Source organism: Canis lupus, chromosome 34 (assembly GCF_003254725.2).
Source record: "Canis lupus dingo isolate Sandy chromosome 34, ASM325472v2, whole genome shotgun sequence".
In the NCBI taxonomy this organism is placed as follows: Eukaryota; Metazoa; Chordata; class Mammalia; order Carnivora; family Canidae; genus Canis; species Canis lupus.
The window spans coordinates 19,737,834-19,764,249 of NC_064276.1; the positions used below are offsets into that span (position 1 = coordinate 19,737,834).

General features: G+C 43.3%; 1 protein-coding gene and 1 long non-coding RNA gene across 9 annotated transcripts in view; one reads left to right on the forward strand and one right to left on the reverse strand.

The window, feature by feature from the left end:
- MASP1 (MBL associated serine protease 1) overlaps nucleotides 1–16,760 on the reverse strand; it is a 59,180-nt gene extending 42,420 nt beyond the window's left edge. For 3 of the 7 annotated variants that reach the window (XM_025451281.3, XM_025451278.3, XM_025451280.3), the window contains exons 1-2: nucleotides 16,514–16,647; nucleotides 9,926–10,157 (exon numbers count right to left, since the gene is read on the reverse strand). In XM_025451281.3, coding sequence (XP_025307066.3) covers nucleotides 9,926–10,157; nucleotides 16,514–16,518 — 237 coding nt within the window. In that variant the 5' untranslated portion in view covers nucleotides 16,519–16,647. Of the gene's footprint in view, nucleotides 1–9,925; nucleotides 10,169–16,513 lie in introns of those variants that run through there. The other 4 variants (XM_049105745.1, XM_049105747.1, XM_025451282.3 and 1 more) reach the window with 4 other exon arrangements.
- LOC112662700 (uncharacterized) lies at nucleotides 1–25,190 on the forward strand. Of its 2 annotated transcripts, none has more exons than XR_003138751.3 (5): nucleotides 1–133; nucleotides 12,073–12,234; nucleotides 12,628–16,418; nucleotides 20,367–23,394; nucleotides 24,430–25,190. It is a non-coding gene; the product is annotated as an uncharacterized LOC112662700 (long non-coding RNA). The 2 variants fall into 2 exon arrangements; XR_007408203.1 differs by having other exon boundaries at nucleotides 23,305–23,394.
- Nucleotides 25,191–26,416: the final 1,226 nt, after the last annotated feature.

The window sequence follows — 26,416 nt, forward strand, 5'->3', positions numbered from 1 at the left end:
AGCTCATTCACATGCAAATCTCCCCAGGGACTGGGAGGCTGGGCCTCAGACCGTTGAGAGCTGGAAAACAGTCCCAGGACAAGAAAACACAGCAGTGTTGTGTTCTTCTGTGGCAGAGGCAGCCTGGTTCAAGGTATGTCATGGGACAGGGGTGAAAGCAGTGATTGAGTAAGAGCTGGGTACAGCGAGGGGACCCGCCGCAGGCCAGTGTCTCCAGGCAGAGTTCCCAGGAATGTGTGAGCTGGCGTGGTCCCCCGCCACTGCCCTGGACCCTGTCTCGCCCCAGCCTCCCATCTTCATGTGGAAGCCCCTGTAGAGCCCTGGAATAAGGACTGGACGACCTGGGTTCTGGTTTGCGCTCTGCTACTCATATGTCATGTGTCACCCTAACCCCCGCAGGCAGAAGTATGCCCACGCTGGCTGGTACCAGTGTATAAGGCCAAATTGTGAACTTTTCAGAGATTCTGCGAACCCTGTTGTTAAATGCAGTCATCATTCGGAATTAGGTTTCATAAAGTTACAATTCATCAAATTATATTAAAGACAAATTACACAAAACCGCGCCCTCTCCTATTTTTAGCATCTGACGACTTGCTCTGCTCTCAAGGTCATTAAGGTCTAGCATATCTGAATGGTGAATGGTGTGCTACTGTGCCTCCCTTCTCCCTGCCAGTCCAGATCCACCTGTTAATCATTCACAAGCACACCACTGTCTTCCGGTCTTGGTGTTCACAGACATCAAGGTGGGGACAGTGCATTAATACTGTCCTCTAAGAGTCAAGAGGTCATGAAACACTGCCATGGGAACAATGTGTAAAGTCTATCATTCATGGCCTGTTGGCACCCAGCAGGGGCCTTATCTCCCAGCCCCCTGGTGACCTGGCCCTCCTTCTTTGCTCCCTACCTGCACCTCTATCTCCACTTCTCATCCCTGTCCTTCCTACTCCAGTCACACTGCTGTCCTTGCTGCTCAGCAGAAGCACCAGCTACTTGCCTACCTCAGGGACTTTGTGCTGACTATTCCCTCCAGTTGGAAGGGTTTTCCCCAGAAAGCCACATGGCTAACTTCCTCAACTTCTTCAAGTCTCTGCTCAAGTGTCACTCTGTCAATGAGGCCTATGCTGACCAACATATTTAAGTCACAGCCCTCACCCCTCCTCATGTAGACCCTCTTTGTCTTGCTCTATTGCATTTCTCTGCCTATCACCTTGCAACTCACTGTATAAGTTAGTCGTGGATTATGCTTAGTGTTTATCTCCTGTTTCCCCCAATGCAACATAAGCGTCTTGCTGGCAGGGATTTCTGTATGTTTTAATTACTGCTACACCCCAAGCTCTAGTAAATAATAGGCCTTCAATAAATATCTCCTGAATTAATGAATAACTCTCATTCCCTACCTTTTACCTTTATGAACACACCAAAGGAAATTCAAGCTCTGCTTTTTAGCAAGGTATATCAGAGAGCGGCCTGTGTCCACACAAGCATGTAGATTTGCACACCAGGTGCAATGCCTCCCCAGAGCACTGCACTTCACACTCCTCTGAGCTCTCCTGTGTGCTCTGCCCCACCACTGGAACCTTCCTTCTGTTTTCCATCACCCAGAGCCTGTGCTGTTTGCACTTCCTGCATAAAATGAGCCTTTGTCACACTTTTCTGGAGCTCATTCCCCCTTCCTGATTTCCGTGTGCCTAGAATTGAAAACCGCTATCTCGGGAGTAGAAGAATCCCCCTGCGGACTACAACCAAACTTCATGAGAAACGTCTCTCCTTTTCTTCTTTCCTTTGGGGACCAAGGCTGCCTGCCTGTCTACTCGCAGAGAATTAGCAGAGCTCCTGCAGTAGCTGGGGTCAGCCACAGCATGAAGGTCGAGGGCATGTTCTGAGTAAACACAGAGCATTGCACAGAAATTAGGAGCCTGGGGGTCAGGGGAGTCAGTCTTGGAGCAGGGCCATGGGAGGGACTTATCTCTCAATAACATAGCAGGATACAGACTGACCCAATGAGGCCTGGGGAAGGGAGCACTGGACTGGGCGTTGTAGGCCATCAGAACCGGAAGGGCTTGGAGAGGCTGGCAGGTCCACTTTCCCCATTGGGCAGATGGGGAAACTGAGGCCTGAGCAGGTTGCTCACGTGTCCAGCATCTCAGCAGGAGTCAGTGGCTGACTTCTAGACCAGAGCCCCTTCCTTATGCTCTCTGCTGAGAGATGTATGCCTTTTCCTGCTTTGCCCCAAGACTGTGCTTGCTGCTGGAAACAAACCTTGACGTGGACCTTGAGGGGCTGATGGTCTAGTAGAATGACCTGGAGTTCACCGTTGGGGCTTGTTTGCCACAAACAGATAAATCAAGCATACTCATGCCTCATAGCTCACTCTCCATTTCTTGTTGTGTTTGTAAAATATATTTCTTCTCAATGTGAGGATAAAAGAGAAAGTTCTTTAACAAAATCTAGACAACACAAGGACCCTCAAGGGGTTTTTGTGTTATTAATTTTACTAAATTACCCCGACAGCAGAGTTGCCTTAGGAATAACACATAGGCAGGGAGCATATCCAGGTCTCTTCCAGGACAAGACCCATTCTAACAGAGAAGGACTAAGGAGACAAAATTATGACGGGGGTAAGCTGATCAGGGGCTGAGAACTGGCTTTCTATAGAGACCAGACAAATTCCCTCAGGTTCTTTGTGCTGTTTCTTTTTCCTCTTTATCTCTTTTTTTTTTAAAATAGGCTCCATGCCCCACACAGGACTTGAACTCACCATCCTGAGATCAAGACCTGAGTTGAGATGGAGAGTTAGCTACTTAACCTACTGAGCCACCCAGGTGCCCCTGTGCTGTTCCTTTGACTGTAAATGAGATGTAATCATCCCTGCTCTTCCTATTCCATGAGAATCAAGCATGGCGATAAATTAGGAACTACCATAAATGTGTGTTACTACAAGGGAAATACACAGGAAAATAAGCTTTTGCATCTGATCAGTCCTTTTAAAGTACTTTTCCATAAATTGCCTGAAAATACTGAGTGACGTGAGCAGGGTCATAGACAGTCAGTTAGTAGTACAGTCAGAGCAGATGAGAAAAATGACGTTCATTAAGCACCTAGTGACCCCAGCAGGCACTTTATTACTCACACTGCTGCCATCGTTGCCGCTCTAACAGTATTGTCGAGTGAGTTACACATGTCCTGGACATACGTCATGAAAACATTTGCCTCGTTTGGCAATATGCCCACAAGATAGGCATTATTATTATTATTATCATCCCCATTTTATAGTAAGAGATGGAGGCAGAACCTACGCCAGGTCTGACTGTCCCTAAAGCCTGATCCTGGAACCATTGGGCATGCTTGCCTCTTGTAGTAGGAATTCCACTTACAGTCAGCATTTCATTTGAATCCTCCCACAACCTGTGAGGAAGGTACTATGTCATTATGAACTTCTTCTTCTTCTTCTTCTTCTTCTTCTTTTTTTTTTTTTTTTTTTTGTACTAATGACAAAACCAATGCTTAGGGAGATAGAGAGGCTTAGGGAATTGCACTGTGATCTCCTATTTACCCTTCAAGACCTGTCTAAACATCCAAAGCCTTTCTTAAAACCCAGAAATGACTACTCCCCGTCTTATGTAGTGCCTCACATCCTTTGTGATACTTTATACAGCTTTAATTTATTAATAAGATATTTGTCTCATGATGCACAGTGAAATCACAAATTCTTTGAGGGCAGGTGCTGTCTCACTCATGTTTGTAGGCCCTGTCTTTGGTGTAGTGTCCAGTTTCCAGTGGGTTTTTACTGGGATTCTTGGACGTCATTCCACAGACAGTGGGGAACCATTGAAGGATTTAAGAGTGTTGCAATCAAAGACATGTTTTAAGATCTCTCTGGACACATGCCTCTAGAGGGTGGACTGGTTGAGGAAGGACTATGGCTCATAGAAACTTAGGAGATGATTGCAGTAGATTAAGTGAGAGGAATAGGAATTGGAATGAAGGCAAGAACAGTGGAAAGAATGGAGGAAATGTTGAGTAGGTCAAGGGTAGACGGTTGATAGGAGAAGTTGTGTGACATTACAAGAGCATCCAACAGACGCCAGTGGAGCTGTGTGCACTCAGTGAGAAAAAGAGAAAGAATAAAAGTGAAATGCAGCTTCTTATTATCTCTTTTTCCAGTGAACAGGTGCTATGATGTGAACTTGAAGATGGGGTATGTGTGGCTCTGGTGTTCCCTCAGTGATTCTGGTTTCTCAGTACATCTTTTCAGTGACTATGACTCTGGGGCCCCTTTCTAGGCACGAGTCCCCACTTCATCTGATACCCAACCAAAGGAACTAATTTGTTATATTCCTGGGGAAAAAGGCCCTTCTGGACATACAGAAAGACAGTGGTCTATTATACTGAAGAGATTCAGTAAGTTTGACTATTGGCAATTTTTGCCTTATGTTACACTGATTTACATGTACATTATAAGATGCAGCTTCACTGTCATTTAGTTTTTTTTTTTTTTTTTAAAGAAAAGGGGAACTCACAAGATGGGATTTCACTGTCATTTAGTCGTTGTTGTTGTTGTTTTTAAAGAAAATGGGGCACTTGGATGGCTCAGTGGTTGAGTGTCTGCCTTTGGCCCAGGTTGTGATCCTGGGGTCCTGGGATGGAGTTCCACATGAAGGTCTCCACAGGGAGCCTGCTTCTCCCTCTGTCTCTGTCTCTGCCTCTCTCTCTGTGTCTCTCATGAATAAATAAATAAAACCTTAAAATAATTAAAAAAAAAACATTTAGAAAGAAGAAGAAAAGACTGAGAGTCTTGAGATATAAATTCTGGTCCCAGTGTGGCCCTGGACAATGAATTGTCTTTCCCTAGGTTTTGGTCATGATGGCCATAGAGTTGAACAGTGATTTCTGAGGTCTTAGACACACAGACTATTGGGGCTGGGGCAACTTCGGAGACCGTCTGCTTCGACTTCCTGTATTTAAGAGAGGAGGAAGTAGAGTTCCATCTAGAAATATTCACTTGCCCAAGGTTCACTAATAGAGAATGACCCCAGGGAACCAGCTTTTCCTACTGCACAGCCAGCATCCGTGCTCTGCCCCTGCAGTGTCAACCGGCTGTGACTCATATGCTACATCTGTGCACTGCAGGAATCCACACATTGCAGCCACATTCCAAGGAAGCAGATGCTGTCGTGCAGATGTGCACATGCCTCGAAGACCAAGGACTGCGGGGAGTCAGGCTGGAGAGGAATTTTCATAAAATGAGAGCATCCGGACCACAGCCTTGAGGTCCTGCTCTTCTTCAAGCTACTGACGTACAGAGTCAGCAGTTCCATCATGGTCACCCCTAAGAGCCGGGGTAGGGAGGGCAGTTGTGAGCGTAGGCGGGGCCAGAAGGGGATCCCTGGGAACTGGAGGGGGCTTTAAATCTCTTCCTTGGCCTGTCAGGGGAATTCAGCCACAGAGTGTAAAAGCTTCAAAATAGGTGATAGGATCCCATCAAATGGAAATCAGTGGTATTTAAAGTTGCTTGGAAAAGGACAGTGGTGGCATAGTGTGGTTCCAAGTTTTCTTGAGATGACATGTTGCCAAGGCATCCCCAGTGGACGGTAGGCTCTTATTGGAATGCTTATGGCCACAGAACTTAGAGGAGTGCATGTTCTAACATATTATTACCATTTCTGGCATTATCCTAGCAAGAATAATGAGGGTTTATTGGGGTCATCTGGACTGTTCTGGCAGGAGGATTAGGATTAGAGTCCAGGAATCTGAGGGACTGCAGGGATCATCTCATGTCACCCCCTCATGGAACAGATGAGAAAACAGAATTTTGGAGAGGGATGTTGACTTATCCGGGAATGACATGGCGTGCTCCTGCTTTATTGCTGCTCTCATTCACAGCCAGGAAAGGCACATATTTTGGTGGCAGAGGGAGTGAGTCAGTTAGAAAAAAGTGAATGGGTTTCAACTGTATGTGGAAGGCTTCTGGATTCAGGAGTTCAGAGGCCAGAGGACTAGTCTTGTGCTTGAATTCTGAGTTTCAGGCCCCTCTTCTGTCCTTTGGTGACAAAAGCAATATTCGTTGTAAATCCACTAAGGTAGGACCTTTTTGGGGGATTGAGGAGGATGAGTGAGCTGAATAAGCTTCAGAGCCACCTTTAACCTGCCAGCTGCTCTTCTGTCTTCTATATTGGGCCTACCAGAAGATTTGTTAGCAGAAAGCCAGGAGAAAATGTTTGAAAAACAATACTAACAACAATGTGGGATTAGATGACTCTCAAGAGGGCTGCTGCAACTTGACCTTCTGTGAGAGTTCATGACTCCAGGACAGGAACCCTACCAGGTGCTTGTGGACAGAGGCATGGGGCCTGTCTCCACATTAGCACCAGTTGCCAGCCAACCAAGGTGCGGCGTCCTGCAAAGAGGGACCTGCTCAGGCCCCATGGCCAGTGGAACCTCTTCAGGGAGGCTGATGCCGATGCTGGGACGGCATCCTGGAAGGGAGTCAGCACGAGCAGAGAGATACATCTTGCCTGCCCTGCCTAATACATTAATCCCTTTTCCCAAAGGACTTAGGAAAAGGTGCCTGAATCAGAGAGGCTAGACTATTAGGCACTTCAGGTAGCAGACGGCTTCTTTGCTATGCCAAGGGTCACAATCTTATTGGGAGTGGAGAGGCTACTCCAAGATTTTATTCATTCATGAGTTAGTGGCAGATCGGAGACTAGCCCAGGCATTTCCTGAATGTCTGGCAAGAATCCAGGACCATGCTACCCTTCCAGGAGACCTACCTCCATCTGCCTGAGCTTTCATGAAGGTGTCTCACTGTTCCTGATAGAAACCATCAATCAGTTTCTAAAACATTCTCCAGCCAGAAAGGCCAAGTTTTGGGTAGAATGTATGCCAGGGTCCTTAATTCAGTTTCAGAAGAGGTCTTCAGTTTCTTTCATTGCCCTTGAAAAGTACCTGTTTGTTTTTATTTTTGTTTTTTGGGGTTTTTTTTTTTATTCTTTTTTTCTGTTACAAAATGCAGCTGATATCAGCTTCTTAATCTGCTTTGCCAGGAGGTTCAGTTTATTTGGGACAAAGGAATGAGTTAAACCCTCTGTTGTGTGTTGTCTCTAGAAGGGAGTCCTAACAAGGTCAAGCTTGGCATCTGTCTGAACAAGAGGAAAACTTGTGAGAAATGATTGCTTAGTGTATTATGAATTGAGAGTTAATTCCTCGGGTAGAGGAAGGATGGGGTGGATAATGAAAGTAAGTTGTTACAGCTAAAGAAAAAAAAATTTCTGTAATGTCCATAGTCTTAAGACCTCAACTACTAGTAAAAGCAAGTGTTTTCTTTCTTTTTTTTTTTTTAAAGATTTTATTTATTTATTCATGAGAGACACAGAGAGAGAGAGAGGGAGGCAGAGACACAGGCAGAGGGAGAAGCAGGCTCCATGCAGGGAGCCTGACGTGGGACTCGATCCCCAGTCTCCAGGATCACACCCTGGGCTGAAGGTGGCGCTAAACCGCTGAGCCACCTGGGCTGCCCAGCAAGTGTTTTCACTAAAAAAAAATCTAGGTGGTTTGACATGTTTGAAAATAGAGAAGAAAGTAGTTAGGAAGTTCACATCTAGCCTTGTCTAAACCTATGGAACTTTCTGTGGTATTGAGCCAATGTTTGATCATTTTCCTTCTGGTTAAGTCCACTCTCTAATCCAAATATTTGAGAATGCCACAGTTTTATGACCAGCATTAGTTGGGGGAATGGGCTGGAGGAGTCAGCTAACCTAATGCTCCCTACCCACAACGCATCTGCTCCTGGAGTCTGGCTCTAATAGAGGCTAGATTATATCCTGGAAGATATAACTAACATGTTTGTCAGGAATTTCACTTTATGATGATGAACGCATAGGGTCTTAGTGAATACTCCTTGCTGGATCCTTGTGACTCAGAGAAGTTGGCTCCATTTTTAATGAATTCACAGAAACTCTATGTCAATCTAGACTGCCAACTTCCATTATCTCCTAGAGCAACTGGCTCTCCCTCTTCTCATTCTTTATCATCAGTCTTTAATTGTTGTTACTTTTCCATCTTATGCAGTGGCTACTTTTCTAGGCTCACTTCTCTTTGTAAGGGATCAGATCTTTTGTATCTTTAAATTCTCATAGTCCCCAGCACAGTACATTCACAGGGGTGCAGCATCCCACTGAACGGTGGTTCTCAAATTAAGAGATTCTGTCCCTCTGGGGATAGGGCCAGCTTCTAGGGATATTTTTGTTGTCACAACTGGAGGTAGAGTGATATTGGTGTCTAGTGAGTAGAAGCCAGGCATGCTCCTAAAAATCCTATAATTCTCAAAACAGCTTTCCTCAGCAAAGAATTATCTGTAGGTTAAAATATCAATGGTGCTGAAGCTAAGAAACTGTCAGAGAGCACCAATTTGAGGGAGTTTTTCATCACAGAAACCTTGTAAATGAGATATTTGATGCATGCCCAACATATAAAATAAGCAATACCCAACATTTAAAATGTGTTTAAGCAGGATGGGGGTTCATATTCCCACTTAGCCCCTCCTTCCTCCCAACAGTAGTCTTACAAGTTCCTGCAGTATCCTGCGGCTCAGTGGAGACAAACTTGAGAGCAGTTCAGTGTAGACAAAAGAGTATGGGATTGAAAGTCAGAAGACATGGGTTTGGAAATTGACCCACCACTTACTAGCTGTAGCTTCACCTTCTTAGGTTTGTTCCTTTGCCTGTGAAGCAGGACAGTAGTACCTGTCTTATAGAATTATTTTAAAGATTGAATGGGATTACAAGTATAAAAGTACATTGTAAACTCACTACTTTGCTGTTGATCCAATATTCTGGTTAATACAAGGTCAACTCCTGTTGAATTACTGGCTGTGGAGAACAGAGATCACATTAATACTAACAATATATGAAGTCTACTCTAGAGTAATTTGATGAGATCTTTTCCAGAAAGCCAGAGAGAGCTTAGAAAGTAGGTTCTTGGACCTCCAGATCTTTTTGAGCCAGATACAGCCTTAGTAAACTTGATCTCTCAGAAGTACTCCAAACTTTCTCAGTCCCACTTTCAAAGAACAGCTTTCCCATCCATGGCATTGTTTGTGGGTTCTCTCTAAATTCCAGAGAATAGGGCATTGATGTTGTAATCATTTCCTGTTTCTCTTCCACATGGTTTTTACATCCAGCTCTGATGGCCCCTCAATCCTGCCAATACCCTTTGCAGAGAAAATCCAAACTTCTTAGCATCGCATTCAAGACCCTTCAGAATCTCACCTCAATCCAACCTTCTGACTTCATCTCCTACTGTCTACTACTCCAACCTTTCCCAAATACTTGGGAACTTGAGAGCAGTTCAGTGTAGACAAAAGAGTATGGGATTGAAAGTCAGAAGACATGGGTTTGGAAATTGACCCACCACTTACTAGCTGTAGCTTCACCTTCTTAGGTTTGTTATGACCAGCATTAGTTGGTGGTCATAACATACTCAACCTTTCCCAAATACTTCCCCTTTACTCAGGGAAGTGGGCAATGCTTTTTAATGCCTCAGCTTTGGACATAATTATGGCTGTGTTTCAGTCTGGTTATCCTTTTCTGGGGTCTCTGCCCTTTTCTTTCTGCTGGTAAAGGATTAGTGGAAACATTAAGGACTTTGAGAACAGAAAGAAAAAGTAGAAGTTATGTTTGGCTGAGTTATACTTCACCAGCCCCAGTTTCCCTTGTGGTCCTTTCTAGATCTACCATTCAGTCTGCACCTAGCATACCATCCCCAAACTTCATCATGTAACTTTGTGCATATTCCTCACTGGACTGCTACCCTGGGGTGGGGGGTGGCGGGTAAGCACAGTATCTAGTTCATCTGCGCTTCTCTAACTCTCAGCAGATTCTCTAGTAGAGAAACTGCCTCAGTTAGGGAACATCAGAGGTCTCACCTTCACATAGTCATATTCACAAAGGTAGGAGGACTCCAAGTTGAAGTGCATGAAGTAAAGCTTGATCCGAAATCCCTCTGGGACAGTGATATTCCAAGTCACCTCTGAATCACTCGGATAGGAGTCTGGATAGCCAGGTGACTGAATCTGGCCAAACATATTGTTAAGCTCCACGGTATGGGCCGAAGCTTTCAACAAGGAGAGGCACAGAACATGATAGAGAAGGAGCCACCTGAAAGACATGAATGGATTCTCTTACATTCATGGACACAGGTCCCCACCCTTTCACTAAGTCAGCAGCCAGGAGACCATGCTATCAGCATATCTCTGCCACTGACCTGCTGCATTTACTTTTCCCCACTCAGGGCCTTGCTTACCCTGTCCTTTCTACAGGGAGATGGTGACTCCATGATTTCTAAGCTTTCTTCCCGCTGTGCTCTTCTTTTTATTATTATTTTTTCAAGATTTTGTTTATTTATTTGAGAGAGAGAAAGCATGTGTGTGCATGTGCATGAGTGGGAGGAGGGGTGGTATGAGGCAGAGGGAGAGGGAGAAGCTGATTCCCCACTGAGTGGGGAACCTGAATTGGGCCTCGATCCCAGGAGCCTGGGATCATGACTTGAGCTAAGAGTAGATGCTTAACTGATTGAGCCACCCAGATGCCCCCAGCTGTGCTCTTCTGAAGATTTGATAATAAAGATTCAATTCTCCTAGACAGTGCCCTATTTGGGACTCTGACATACATTATTTTATTGTTGAGAATGTCAGTTTCATAATTAGGTAAAAGTTGTGTCCTTTCTTCAACTCAGCTTCATTTAAGAATCATAAACTCTTGGTTCAGTTTTGTAAGAAGTAACTAATAGTAACATGGTAATGGCGAGATAAGACTTCTACTCAGAGACGGGATCTTGCATTACTTAAAACAGATTTAACAAAACTATTCAAAGTATTATGCAAAGTTTTGAATTAAGAAAGAATAAGCAAAACAAGTTTTTTCCCCTCTTGGTAAATATTCTTACGAAAGGATCAGAAACCTACAATTTATTTCCAGCTGTAGGCATCAGAGATAATGGAGGGTTAAGAGAATTGCCTAAGGAAGGGGCAAGGAAAACCCAATAAAACTTAGGGAACACACCCAAAGTGGCGCAATAATGAGGCAGGATATCCAAGGCTAATCAGAACCCTAATGGTCAATATGCATAACATCAGGCATCTAATAGACTGCTCCCCTGCAAGACCCAATGATCTTGAACTCGAACCCCCCAAACCTGGCTCATCGACTTCTTCCCTCATTCCTGTTTATTCTGCTTCCTATCTTTTGGAAATCCATCTGCTTCTCTCCAAGTCATTTAATTTAAATGTTCTTATCTGGCCTATCGCTACTGCATCCTAAGTAATCTCCCCTTACTCCATTTCATACCATTCAGCACTTTTCTGCCAAAGTTGATTTTTTAAAACACACGTGTGACCATACTGCTTCACTGTGCCTGCAGCATAAAGCATCTGCTCCCAGGATGGCAGATGAACCCTTTTTGATCTAGGGCTGATCTGCCTGTCTGGCCTCATCTCAGTGCCAGCTATGCCCCGGCATGCCATTCTGAAAGTCTGTCATGCCTGTCCATGCTTGGGCCCCCTTGCACAGACCCTACTCATTCTTCATCTGCTTGCCTTATTTATCCTCCGTTATCCAGCTCAAAGCTTCCGAGGCTATGGAGTACCCTTCACACCTCCAGATTCCATTCTGTGTATCTCATATTGCACTGCTTTTAGACACAGTTCCTGAAGTTAGATATATTGGGTTCAAATCCCCATTCTTCTACTCACTGGAGGTGAAATCTTGGATAATAGTCTCTCTGAGCCCTAGTATCCTCGCATGTTAAATGGGGATTATAATTTCTAATTATTGGACTCCCATGAGCATTAGAGATGATGTATATAAAGGACCTAGTATACAGCCTGGTTTATAGTAGATGATGAATGAATAAAATGAATGGATGAATGAATGAATGAGTGAATGAATGAATGAATGAATGAAAGAAAGTGGTGCCAGTGCCTTCTATAACCTAAATTCATGCTGGGAAATTATACCAGCATCCTCAGATTACAGTATTTCTCCTTATCCACTATTTCCTTTTCTGTGGTTTCAGTTACCCATGGCCAGTCCTGGTCCACAAGCAAGATGATCCTCCTTCTGACATATGGTCCAAAGGTCAGTAATAGCCTAATGCTACATCATAGTGCTTATGGCACTCACCTTGCTTCATCTCATCACATAGACATTTTATCATCTCAGTACCATCAGAAGAAGGGTGAGTACAGTATAATTAAGATTTTTTTCAAAATTTTACATATTTATTCATGAGAGACACAGAGAGAGAGGCAGAGACACAGGCAGATGGAGAAGCAGGCTCCATGTGTGGAGCCCGATGTGGGACTCGATCCCCAGGCCAGGATCATGCCCTGAGCCAAACAAAGGCAGATGCTTAACCACTGAACCACCCAGGTGCCTCACAATTAAGATATTTTGAAAGAGATCCCATTCACATCATTTTGTTGCAGTATATTGCTACAATTGTTCTATTTTATTATTAGTTACTATGATTAATCTCTTATGCCTAATTAATAAATTAAATTCGAGCATAGGTAGGTATACATAGGAAATACATTGTGTCTAAAGGGCTCCCTGTTCTCTGTGGTTTCAGGAATTCTCTGAGGATCTTGGAACCTGTCCACTGGGGATAAGCAGGCATTACTGTAATGCTCATACTTTACTAATCGGAAAGTTGTTTCTCCCTACCCAGACGCATGTATGTGTATATATGGATACGCATGAAGTTTTGAATATGTAACACAACAAGATAACTGTAAACGTAGATTATCTAGCTGTCTCATATGATATTTACATGAAAGGTAAATAGTAAATGCAAAAAGGCCTAGAAGGATATCACCAGTGTATTAACAGTGGTTATCTCTGAAATGGGAATATGAAAGTTTTAAGTTTAATTTTTGTGTATATGCGATGTTCATATTTGCCAAGAAGGACCTTCTACTGTTTTTTCAATAAAAACAAAATAATAAAGTCATTTAATTTTTTTCCAGTGTCCCTACAATAGTAACTTGTGAGATTTCAACTGAGGAAACAAAATGTTTTAATCCAATTGGCAGGGTCAATATTTTTTTTAAAACCAATCTTGTGGGGGTAGGGCCTCCAAGGGAGAGAGAAGGGAAGGCATAGGTCCAAGCTCTCCAGTGAACTCACAGGAAAGCAGAGTCTAGAAACCCCGTCTCTCAGGGCCCACGCAGCCCCAATTTCAAGCGAGGAAAGGTGTGGATGTTACCGGGAGCTGGGAATTCTGGTTCAGTTCTGCCTGGGGGAGGGGAGAGCCCTGGACTTGGATCAGAAGATCCATCCTTTGACTTTATTTATCTGACCCATCTTGGGGAAGGCATATAAGCTCTCAGTGTCCTCGTCCAGTAAGCGGTGATAATAATAAGTTGCCATCGGACTGCTATCAGAGTAAAGGAGGATTGGAAAGTCCTTTGTTAACTGTCCAGCCCTCAGCAAACATTGGTTATAATTACTCCATCGTGCTGCTTCCCGAAAAGCAGAGGTTAGGAAAGAACTTTGGCTCCCAGGCTGGACTTCACTGCAATAGCGACACCCAGATTATGCAAGGCTGAAAGGTCAACTTTCTCCATGCCTGCTTTTTCCAGACCACATGGAGGAGACTCTGAGCCTCCTAATGCTGGGCCTGTCAAGGGCTGGCTGCCGACAGCCCCATTCAGCTCCAAAGGCCCACATGTGGTAGGTAACTGGCCAGTGTGGGAAGAAGCTTTCTGTTCTATTTTGTTTGCATCTCAAAACAGTTTCAAACATATGAAACAAATATCTCCTTGCACATAATGGGCTTGAGCATATGCTTGCTTGCTTCAGGGGCTGCCAATCGAAGAACGAAGAACGTAAGTGGTAGCTTTTGTTTCCCATCACACTCTCTGAATGCTTTTTGCTTCCCATACACCAGGCACCAGCTGTACAATTCCTGACACCTGCTACCTATTCTTGAGCTCATCAAAAAGTTTCACTACATTTGCTTGAAAGGTCAAATAATATAGAAAGCTGGGATTTGATAGGTCCTCCTGCTGGAGCAGGCTATGGGGAGTAGACAAAAAGCCTCCGTGTGTCAAAGATTGTGGAAGAAGTAGCACTTTGTATCCTCTTCATTCCCTCCCTTCACTTCAACCTACACTACACCAAGACTGTTTTTTAGTAGAAGAGTTGAAAGCGACTGTGTAGATCCCTCGGACAATGCGCTTATTTGACAGATGATGAAAAGGATACCCCAAGTAGTGACATGTCATGCCCAACACCATATGGTGAATTAGTTCAACAGAAGAAGGGAATAACAAAAGCTAACAGAGGAAGCCGCTGGGTCCATGCCCATATCATGCCTAGGCATTTGGCCAAAGCAATTAATCCTGTGAAAAATAATTAAAAAACTCACGGCTTTATGTAGAAATATATAAAAAAAAAAGATACTAATAACAAAGCCCCTCCCCAACAAATTCTAGTTTAATTGGTTTGGAGTAAGGTCTGGTCATTGGCATCTTTGAAAGCATCACAGATGATCTTAATGTACGACTAGAATCGAGAGCTGTTGGTATAGGAAAATACACTTAGATGAGAGTCTGGCGGAATGTAGCAGAAAAAATATTGGACTTGGAGTCCAGAGACCCAAGTTTGAGTCAGAACCTTTTCAAGATCATCTGTATGGCTTTGGGCAAGTTACTTAATGGCTTTTATCCTCACTTCTCCATAAATCCTCACCTCATCTAAAATCTAAAGACCAGATGAGAGAGGACTATAAAAAGTGCTTTGCAAACTCTGAAGTGCTGTGTCCCTGCAAGGCAAGACCCCTTGGAGACTTCTAGTGGAGCACTTCTCTACTGGTTGGTTTGCTAGTCAACTGAATTCCATTCAGCTAGCATTTATTGAATGCTTCTTAGGAAACATACATTATGCTAAGTGCTGGGGATACTAAGAAGAACAAGACACAGATCCTATACCTTTTAAGGAGCATTCAATCTTGGAAAATCAGATAGACATTTGAACAGTGAAATATTAAGAAGATGAAGAGAGATGTAGCTCCCAAGAACAGAGATAGCACGAAGGAGAAGATGCTCATTCTGGGGATGCTGGCCAGAGAAGAGGAGATGATGTTTGAGCTGTGGTTTGAACAATCTGGTCCTTTAGGTGGAAAAAAAGGAGGGGGGGCGGGGAGAGCTGTTCTGCGCTAAGGGGGAATTGAACACAAAGATACAGGACTGGTAATCAGCCTGTATGTTGTTATGGATGGGGCCTGGGGTGGTAGGTGGGATTCTGATCTCAACAGACCAGCCAAATTATCCCTCCACATAGATGGACATAAATCCTATCTCTTTCAGGAGAAAGGAAAATGAAGTTAGATGGCAGGCTTAATGTTACAATGGATTTTAAAAGAACAGATCAAATTAACCTTAGAGGCCTGATTATTTCTCTGAACCACAGGTAATCTGAGCTCAAAGAGTTAACCCAGTGTGAAGCCCCCCATTGGCCCCAGACCCAGAAAAGTTGCTAGGTGACTTTGCAGAAGAGAAACAAATAGAAATCCTTTTCCAATTGAGAAGAAAATCAATGAGAAAAGAGGTGCTTAGGGACTTAACACATCTGCAGAGTGTTTTTCTTCTCCTTTCTCTTTTTTGGTATTTTTAACGGCATTAACACTTATAAATAGCAAAAATAATTACAGTGGTTAGGTTTTGAGACTTGCAGAGGAAAACTTAGAAGGAATGCCTGGTAAGAAGGATCAAGTAACTCTAAGTATAGGCTGAGGAATAGGAAATGTTGAAGAGTTTAAAAACAATTAGAATTTAAAGTCCTGGATTTAGAACGCCAGAGACTCCTTTTTAATTTTTTTTTTTTAATTTGTGGTATCCCTTTAAGAGCCATTCAGTGCAAATCATACCCTGATTCATGCCACCAGCTGCCTCTGATTTCAGGGAAAAATGCAGAAATTTATAGGGAACTGTAAAATGGGAACAGGTTTTTACTTTTCTAAATTGAGGTTTTAACGGGCAAACTTCTGAAGGTTTAAGAAACGGCAGAGCCGAGCTGTGGGAAGCTGGTTTCTTTTCCGGTCAGGACAAATAAACACACAAACACATACCTAACTCACAAAGTGTTGGAAGAGATAAACCCATGCTCTTTGCAGAGAGGGAAAACCTAAAGTCGGCCTTGTGGGCAACAGGAGGAAAGTCACATTCGCCAGCAGACAGCACCCTACGCTGGCAGAGGGAGAAACTGAGCTTCAGCAGGAAGCTGGGGCAGGATTTGCACAAAGTCTCCCGTCTCAAGCTGTGGGTCTCCGCAGTCCCAGGGCAGCGCCCAGCCCACATCTCCTTTCTCAAAGCCCCAAGGATTGATGAGAAGCCCCTGCAACACCCGCAGGACGCGCAGGTGAGTCTGCCCAGAGGCAAGGTCAAATGCTCCAGGGCTACTTGACACCTGGTTCCCGAAAGGGCACCCGTGCCCCCTCCTGCCCTAGCACTCACCTCATTTTCCTGCCTGGGGTGCTCCTGGCTGCCTGGCTTTGGTCCCCTCGGCCTGACTTTCCTGTGAGCTTGTCCCCGGTGTGGTGTCAGCGATGCCTTATCTTTGTTCTGAGGTCCCTGTGTGTCTCTGGAATTGGCTGGCATTCTTCATTCAGGTCACGCCTTCCCCTGCCTGCAACAGATCCCCTCTCCCCCTCTCTCTCTGCCTCTTCCTCTCTCTCTCTCTCTCTCTCTCTCCCTCCCTCCCTCCCTCCCTCGTCTCTCTCGTCTCTCTCCTCTCTCCCTCTCTCTCCCTCCTCTTTCTTCCCCCCTCTCTCTCTCCTCTGACTCGCTCTTACACACACTCATAGGAACCTGACAGAACAGAATCTGTCTTCTTGCTTAAAAGATCTGCTCCTCTAGTTCCTTCCTTTATCCTGTGTGGCTAGCTCCAGCTCTTGAGAGGAAACTGAGAGGCTCAAAAAGGTATTTGTATCTGTGTGTCTGTGTGTGTCTGTGTGTGTGAGTGTGTAAGTGTATGTGTATGTGTGTGTGGATGTGTATGAGTGATTTGTATGAGTGAGTGTGTGTCTATGAATGTGTTGAGTGAGTGTGTGAGTGTGTGTGTGTGTGTGTGTGTGGAGGGTGGAGAGAGACAAAGTCTAATTTCTCTTTAGTCTCCCTTGCCAGATGGCCGTAGTTTTCTGCTCTTCTTCAGGACACCAGCAAAAAGACACCAGTGAAGCAGAAACAACCAACTAAGAAGGCAATTCTGACATCTACACTAGGAAAGGAAAAAGGTCCAAATCCCAAAGCCTCAGTCAGCCTGCAAACAGCGAGACAGATTTTCCTGTGCACAGAGCCGTTGGCCAGGAATGTGAGGGAGCCCCAAGTCCTGCAGTTGGCTAGTGGCTCTTCTCCACTTAAAAAGCAATACTCATGCTGTTTTACCAACTCAGGGTGTTGGTAATCCAGCCAATCCAGCCCGGTGAGGATCCCTCACCGCAGGAAAGCCCGCACCCCATGGGTGTAGAAAGCCCTAGGTCTGTACACATGTCTACACTCTGAGATCGTGGAGAAATGCAGCACCAGATCTAAGCCGAGCTGAATAATAGAGGTAGTTACTTCCCCCACAACAATGACAACCAATACTGAATAGGGAGAGAGATGTCTGGGTGCAAAAAATGGATTTTACAGAGAAAAATCTGTGTTAGGCACAATGCTAAGCCTAAGCATCATCTCAAGCACTCCCACAAACTTGTAAGAGGCACACAATTGTACTCATTTTACAAATGAGAAAACTGAGGCTCAGAGAGTTTCGGCACCTCGCCGGGATCATCCAGCTCTCTCCTCTTTTTACTCCTTACTGCTACTACCGCTAATAGTCAACATTTATTGAGCACAGTGGGTCAGGGACTGTTGTAGAGATGTGTTAATTCCTTTCAATCTTCTTTATACCTTGGATAGTTGAGTAGTTGACAGATGAGGAAACTGCCCAGAGAGATTAAGTAACATGCCCAAGGTCACACAGTTGGAAAGTGCTAGGGGAAGAATCTGAGATCCTACCCACTCTGTTGCACTGCATCTCCCTCATATAGTCTAATGCATTTGGTATTTCAAATACAACACTCATGGAGAAACTCAAGTTGAGGCATCCTGAAAAGAGCAGTAGACGTAGAGTCAGACTTTAATCTTTCCTTTCTGTCCAAGCCAACTCTGCACTCCGGGTCCAATCCTTAACACCTCTGCTCCTGCTTTGCCTCTGGGGAATGAGGGTTGCTATGAGGCTGCAAGGAGATTATGGCTGTGGAAGTGCCGTGTTAGCTGTCTGGCGGTGCACCTGACGTTAGGCCCTGCGTCCAGTCTGACCAACGTAGCAAAAGCATGTGCTACCCATGCTCTAACACTGCTGCTTTGGCACATTTGGGGGAACACTGGTTTGAATCTTGCTAATATTCCCTCTGCTCCCTTTTCTCTCCAGTTTCTCTATTTTAACACTTTCAAATGTCAGTCTTGCCAGGCCTGGCATTAGTAAGAGGCTGTGGTCGATAATGTGGGTGCAAATATATGAGATGAGAGAATATGTTTGAACTCAGGCACTGTTTTAGCAAAATGTTGCTTTCTGTTTCAGGCAGAGTGAAAAAAAAAAAAAACATTTAAAAGTCCCATTAAGAAGCCTCACAGGCTCCTCAGACATCAAATAACTCTCACAAAACAACATTTTAATGATTTAAGTGTAAATGAATCTGAAACACATGGACTACATTTCTCTTGGAGTACCCAAGGGTTTCAAAACTGAAGGAGAAAGAACTTGGCTCGAAGCACAGTGCGCTGTGCAGAGGGCTTTGCCCGTCACAGACATTCCCTCTATTCATGCGGCAGCAGAGCTGGCCCTCTCCTCATTTAGGGCACATACAGGAATATGCAGTCATTTGTTCTGGGCACAGAGGGAAGAGCTTGGGAGGGAAAGCCATCAGCTTCTCCTTGTAAAGTGTCATAGAGCAATCGAGCTTCCCAGAATAATTTCCTGGCCATATTTTTTCAAGGCTGCCAATGTTCAATGGGAGGGATTTGAAATACGTTCTAAGCCAAAGTTCTGCCAATATACAGCAGATCTGATATGTGCTTCCCTGGGAGTTAGCCAAGGCTCAGATGGAATCTGCACGAAAACAGGAACTACATGGCTCAGTGAATGATCTGGGTGAGATTCAGGGCAGTTTCCCACTAGCCTAAAAGACATTGGTGATATTGTCCGGACCTTTTGATAAAGACTCTGAAGGATCATGAATAGATTATGCGAAGTAGGACGAATGTGAGAGACACTGATCTTGGAGTAGGCTCAGTGTCAGTAGGCTGACTTGTATGTGACCTTGGGCAAGTCATCTACTTTCTTGGTTGGAGGGAGGGAGAGGAGGGGCCTCCATCTGCTACTGTACAGTCAGGGGATTGGACCCTGTTGAGATGATGGAGCACATATAAATGTGGGTATGAAAACTGGGGAATGGTATTGCAGTGAAGGTAGTCATGTGGGTTAGTCTCATGACCTGTGAAGAGAGTGGAGTCCAGAGTGGCACTTTCATCTTGACACTTATTTTATCTGTGGTCATAGCAGCATGCTCAGGATTCAATCATAGGCATTCATAAAAATAATTTTTAATAAGATTCAATTAGTTTTTAAAAAGTTTGACAGAAAGGTTAAGATATGCCCACAATGAACTAACAGTATGTCACATAGAATCATAAAATGTAGAATGACAGATGTGGGCATCATACCCCTAGGTTATTGTTAGGGACAAGGATCAGAAATGTAGTTCTAAGAGAGTACATGTTATAACATTCCTACCACTAGAACCGGGTTTGGTTTACATGCTCTACCGAAGTATTTATTATATGCAACTCCTGAACTGAGACTTTCTGGAATCCCATGAATGTGTTAGAAAATGTGAAGTATTTGGGCAATGGGATTTTGTTGGCAAAGTCTGAAATCCAGGCTTCCTATAGAATATCTAAGAAACTGATAAATAGCCCCAAAGATGGCACATTAGAATTAAATTTTGGGTTCTACAACACATGACTATGCTAAAAGCCATTGCTTTGGATCCTGGATATCATATTATCAGAATAATACAGAGAATTAGAAAAAATACCAATCCCTAAGCTTCATCCCAAGAGATTCAGATTCAGTGAATTTGGGGTGGTGCTCCTGAATCTCTAATTTTAAAAGCTCTCATGGCATGATTTTGCCAACTTGGGTACAGAGATCATAATGGTGCATCTTGTAATTGATGTCATTTTAGATTTGATGAAATATCCTTAGCATGTGCCAGATACTTCCATATACATTATTACATGTAATATTCATATATTTTTACAGAGGAAGACAGAAAGTTTCAGAGAGACTATGTCAACAAGAAGATGGTTGATGTGTAGAGCTCAGGCCTTCTGACCCCGGATCCAGGACTCTTTCCCCTCATCTACAGGCTCGGGATCCTGCCTATGGATTTTGAACATCCATGAGCCATGCTATCTTGTGTCTGCAAGATTGCAGGGAAGGAAAAATAATTTCTATTAGAAAATAAACTACTAGGCTCTGTTATAGGCTGTACTGTATCTTTTCAGAATTCATATGTTGAAGCCCTAACCTTACCCAGGACCTCAGAATGTGACAATTTGGAAATAGAGTCTTTGAGAGGTGATTAAGTTAAAATGGGGCCCTGATCTGATGTCATTTGTGTCCTTATAGTAAGAGGAGATTAGGACACAGACAACACAGAAAAAAAGACCACGTGAGAAAACAGTGAGAAAATGGCTATCTGCAAGCCAAGGAGAGATACCTCAAAAGAGCATTTTGACCTTGAACTTTAAAACACATGCCAACATCTTGATTTTGAAGTGCTAATCTCCAAAACTATAAGAAAATAAATTTCTGCTGTTTTACTCCCCAGTCTGTGGTACTTTGCCATAGCCTAGCAAAGCCCTAGCAAACTGACACAAGCTCTCTTACGCAAAGTTCCTGAAAAGCATGAAACACATGTCCCCCAGGGGTGTCAGGCTGATGTCAAGTGCCACACACATGGAATTAAAAAATACTGAGTTAATTAATATTCTGGTAAATAATATTTGGTAAATAATAAAAGAGACCTTCACTAATGCTCGAATAGAATTTATTTTCCTCACATAGCAGGAAGTGAGGAGGAACATAGGTCTGGGGTAGCTGCTTGACATTGTTTTCTTGTTTTCTGCTCCGCCAGCCATAGTATATGGGTTTCATCCTCATGCTTGCCACTTCATGGTCACCAAAAGGCTGCTGTAACTCCAGATGTCAAGTCCACATTCAAAACATAAAAAAATGAGGAAGAAAAAAAGGGGACTGGGGGACTTCTCCTAATGTCTCACAGACCAGAGCTGGGTCACATGGCCACCACTAACTGGAAAGGAGACTGTGAAGTCTGTTTCTTACTTTTACAGCTTTATAGAGCAGAGCCAGGTGGCAAGGAAGACAGGGATTAGAAATGGAAATTGCATGAGTCAACCTTCAATATCTGTCACCACCATATGCCAAGAAAGTCCTGCCTTTTTCATTTCTCTTTCACTCCTGATATTGTTGAGAAGAAAATCTCAAGGTGATGCCATTATGCCACTGATGCTCATTCTCATTTAATAAGGAAAGACTGGTCTCAAATTCAGAGTCTTGAAGAGGCAATATTATTCTGCTAGCATTTAACAATTTTTACTCATTATTTTTATTTTTATATTTAGAGTAGCAACATACTTTCAAATATATGGATTTCAGTTAAAAAAACAAATCCAGAGTAAAATAAAAATATGAAATAAATAATAATAACACAGATGATATTCATGGATACAAAAAATTTATAAATGTAAGTGACTAAATATTGGAAACATTGTTCTAGAGGGTGGACACGGTAAAAGCAGCTCAGCACTTTGGAATAGGACTGGCCTATGAGTCAGTATGCTGGGGATGGGGGTCACATTCCGCCCCAATCTCCTGTGAAGCTTTGTTTCCAGGAAGAATGTTTTCATCCTGAAAACAACTGACGAAGGCCATGCATTATTATCTGTATTTTACATAAATGATTAATAATATTGAAATGAGGTCGTTGAGTCCTAGTGGAGAGAAATGTGTTGCCCAGGGTCTCATTGAAATTAGATGGTGGGCTGAGACCATGAATCAGAGTTCCCTACTCCCATGTTATTTCCTGTTAGGTTGTTGGTCACTCTATTTGAGAATGAGTACTTTGAAAAGAAAACTTACTTGTTTTTCTGAAGGCACCAAATGATCCTTGCCTGGCCAACACAGCTGGCTCTCCATGACACATTTTTATCGAACAAGGAGGTTGATGAGGTGTTTTGACCTCTCTTGAAGAGCAAAATCTTCATGCTTCCTCAGCTGCCAGTAGGCTTATAGCTTCTAGAATCTACTTTGGTAGCTGTGTAAGAGAGGACACCTCTCTCCTTTTCCCACTTTTCAGCCTATCCTGATTCCCACCTCTTTCCTTATGCTTCAGGCCATAATCTAAGCTTATTAGTGGGCAGTGGAAGTAAATCAACTGGCCATACACATCAGCTTCTCTTGCTTTTTTGCTTTATTTCATTCAATGAAAAAAATATCTGGGAACTAGCCTTCTTTGGGTCTTCTGGCTCTCTCTTTGCTCTACTTTCTCCATGCACCTGGCCAAAGAGTGATAGGGGAGGATATTAGGATTTAAGCTCTGGCAGGCAGTGGGCATGCTCTTTTTAAGCTTCTGATCAAAGGAGGTCTTGTCATGGAGCCATTGAGCTCCAGCTTTACTGGACACCCCAAGTCTGTGGAGCCAGGTACTAGCCTAGCTGGTAACACAGGGTACCTGGTTTTCTGTTTGGTAATTGGTCCTCATGGTGATCTTGCAGAAGGAGGGGTGATGTGTAAGGAATGATCCTGGGATTCTTAAATACTTGAGACATATACCATCTGTTTAGGTTGAACTGTGTCCTTCCCAAACTCATATGTTGATGTTCTAGAATATGATTCAAGGAGAGGGATCTCAAGAGAACCCAAATCTCAGAATATGATTATAAGGAGAGAGGTCTCAAAAGAACCCGAACCTGCCAACACCTTGATCTTAGACTTCTAGCCTCCAGAACTGTGAGAAAATAGATTTCTGCTGTGCAAGTAACCCAGTCTGGTATTTTGTTATGGCAGTCCTCGGAAACTAATACACCTTCCATATTTCCCATACCTTTGCTCACCTAAATCCATTTTATAGCAACTATAGTTGCTATTTACTCACATTATGTCTCCTCTCTCCCAGAGGTTCCCAGGTACTAAGGCCACATGGACCAAGCAGATCCAACCATAGGACAGTATTGATTATGCCATAAGAAGCAAATGGACATTTGGGGTAAGACCATGGGGCGGGTTCAGATCTTGGAGGAGTCACTGTCCTTACTTCCTTAACTACCTACTGCTATTTCATGACTACTATTTTTCACATCTATTTCCAAATTCCCTTGCTCTTCTATCACTCTGGCAAACTCTACTTATCCCTGCTACTTCTACCTTCTGACTTCTTGGTCCTATTTTTTGTTCTTTTTTAAAAGAATTTAGGCATGTGGCACCAATGCTTACCTTTCCTTCAGTTCCTCTTGATGTCCTGAGTGACACTAGGCTCTTGTCCTTTGACCTCCTCATCTTAAGTGATGACTTCTTCCACTTTACCTTAGCTTTACCCATACTGCATCCACCTCTGAAAGCTTCAGCTCCTAACACCCCATTATCTCCTATCTTTCTAGGTCTTTTACTCCTTCAAAAACCATATAGACTCCAATAACCCTAGACTTCAATCTCATCAAGACATCCAGTCCTTTGACACCATTCCATTTTAAGATTAACCGATTCTCTTACCTTCACATCTTTTCTGAATCGCACAATCAATCACCAGCACTCCTTTGTGGACTATTTTTTCCCCACTTGCTTTCTCAGCTTGGTTCTTGCTTCAGAGGAATTATTCTTTATCTTTCTAGTGAATCACTGAGAATCTAATGGAAGGTAGATTCCCTGTCTGGAATACACCCAATAAAGCCACATAGCGCACTCCCTCAATTCCTTTGACTCTTTCTAAAAGTGTTACCTTAAAAAAAAACAAAAAACCAAAAATAAAAAATAAAAGTGTTACCTTCTCTGTGAGGTCCTTCCTGACCATTCTATTCCACTACTACTTCTATTCCTACCCACACTCACAATCCCCATATTGGTTTCAGTCTTTTTCATGGCACTAACCACCAGCTAATATACTACTTATTTTAATTATTTATTTGTTTGTTGCTGACTTTCTGTCCCATTAGAATAACAAAATCTTGAAGTGGACAAACAGTTTTGTATTTTTTTTTAATTTTTTTTTCAGTTTTGTATTTTTTATTTACTGTTTTATTTCTAGTACCAGGCCAGTGCCTTTGACTTGTACATAGTAGGACCTTCATAAACATAAACTCAACAACAAAGAAACAAACAATCCAATCATGAAATGGGCAAAAGACATGAACAGAAATCTCACAGAGGAAGACATAGACATGGCCAACACGCACATGAGAAAATGCTCCGCATCACTTGCCATCAGGAAAATACAAATCAAAACCACAATGAGATACCACCTAACACCAGTGAGAATGGGGAGAATTAACAAGGCAGGAAACAACAAATGTTGGAGAGGATGTGGAGAAAAGGGAACCCTCCTGCACTGTTGGTGGGAATGTGAACTGGTGCAGCCACTCTGGAAAACTGTGTGGAGGTTCCTCAAAGAGTTAAAAATAGATCTGCCCTACAACCCACCAATTGCACTGCTGGGGATTTACCCCAAAGACACAGATACAGTGAAACGCCTGGACACCTACACCCCGATGTTTCTAGCAGCAATGTCCACAATAGCCAAACTCTGGAAGGAGCCTCGGTATCCATCGAAAGATGAGTGGATAAAGAAGATGTGGCCTATGTATACAATGGAATATTCCTCAGCCATTAGAAACGACAAATACCCACCATTTGCTTCGACATGGATGGAACTGGAGGGTATTATGCTGAGTGAAATAAGTCAATTGGAGAAGGACAAACATTATATGGTCTCATTCATTTGGGGAATATAAAAAATAGTGAAAGGGAATAAAGAGGAAAGGAGAAAAAATGAGTGGGAAATATCAGAACATGAGAGACTCCTAACTCTGGGAAACAAACAAGGGGTGGTGGAAAGGGAGGTGGGCGGGGGATGGGGGTGACAGGGTGATGGGCACTGAGGGGGGCACTTGATGGGATGAGCACTGGGTGTTATGCTATATGTTGGCAAATTGAACTCCAATAAAATGAAATTAAAAAAAAATAAAAAAAAATAAAAAAAATTTTGTGGAATGGGCTTTCTTTGGAGAAAAATTTAAATATGCACATATTCTTAAAACTTGCTGGTATTTAGTGCCATGAAAAAGACTGTTGTATACTGATTACTTACAAATCTATTTCTTGAGCATGTCTTTTTTTTAAGATTTTATTTATTTTTTTATGTGAGACACAGAAAGAGAGAGAGGCAGAGACACAGGCAGAGGGAGAAGCAGGCTCCATGCAGGGAGCCTGATGGGGACTCAATCCAGGGTCTTCAGGGTCACACCCTGGGCTGAAGGGGGCACTAAACCGCTGGGCCACCCGGGCTGCCCTAGCCTACATGTCTTGCCACAGTTCCTCACTCACCAATCAAATGCCTGTCCCCACCTCCACCTGAAGTGTCCATTGGGTAGAGATTATCTTTCCATTCCAACCTGCTCATCCTCCTGAACCAACAATGTCCATGAACCACCATCAGCTCAGAAACTCAAGCCAGATATTTGAGTGTCATCCCTGATTTATTTTTTCCTCCCTTCTCATATGCCATCAGTCAATCAGTTCCATTGTTTACATGTAAGTATCTTTCAAATCCAACATCAAGCATAGCTTCCATTCCCTCCTGCCCTTGCATTACTGGAAGATTATCTTAACAGCTTCTTAATTGGTTTCTTATAAAAATATAAGTCTCATTGGGATCCCTGGGTGGTGCAGCGGTTTAGCGCCTGCCTTTGGCCCAGGGCGCGATCCTGGAGACCCGGGATTGAATCCCACATTGGGCTCCCGGTGCATAGAGCCTGCTTCTCCCTCTGCCTATGTCTCTGCCTCTCTCTCTCTCTCTCTGTGACTATCATAAATAAATAAAAATTAAAAAAAAAAGTCTCATTAATTCTGTCCTTTTGTCAAACCTTCTTCTAAAGGCCCTCTTTGCTTAAAGAGTAAAATAAAAATGTCTTAAAATAATATTTGAACTCTGAAGCCTCATGTTGACGTGAGGTGCCATGAGATCGAAGTAGCCTGCAGTATTGAGCCAACATGTGGAGGGCAGCTGCCTTGGAAAG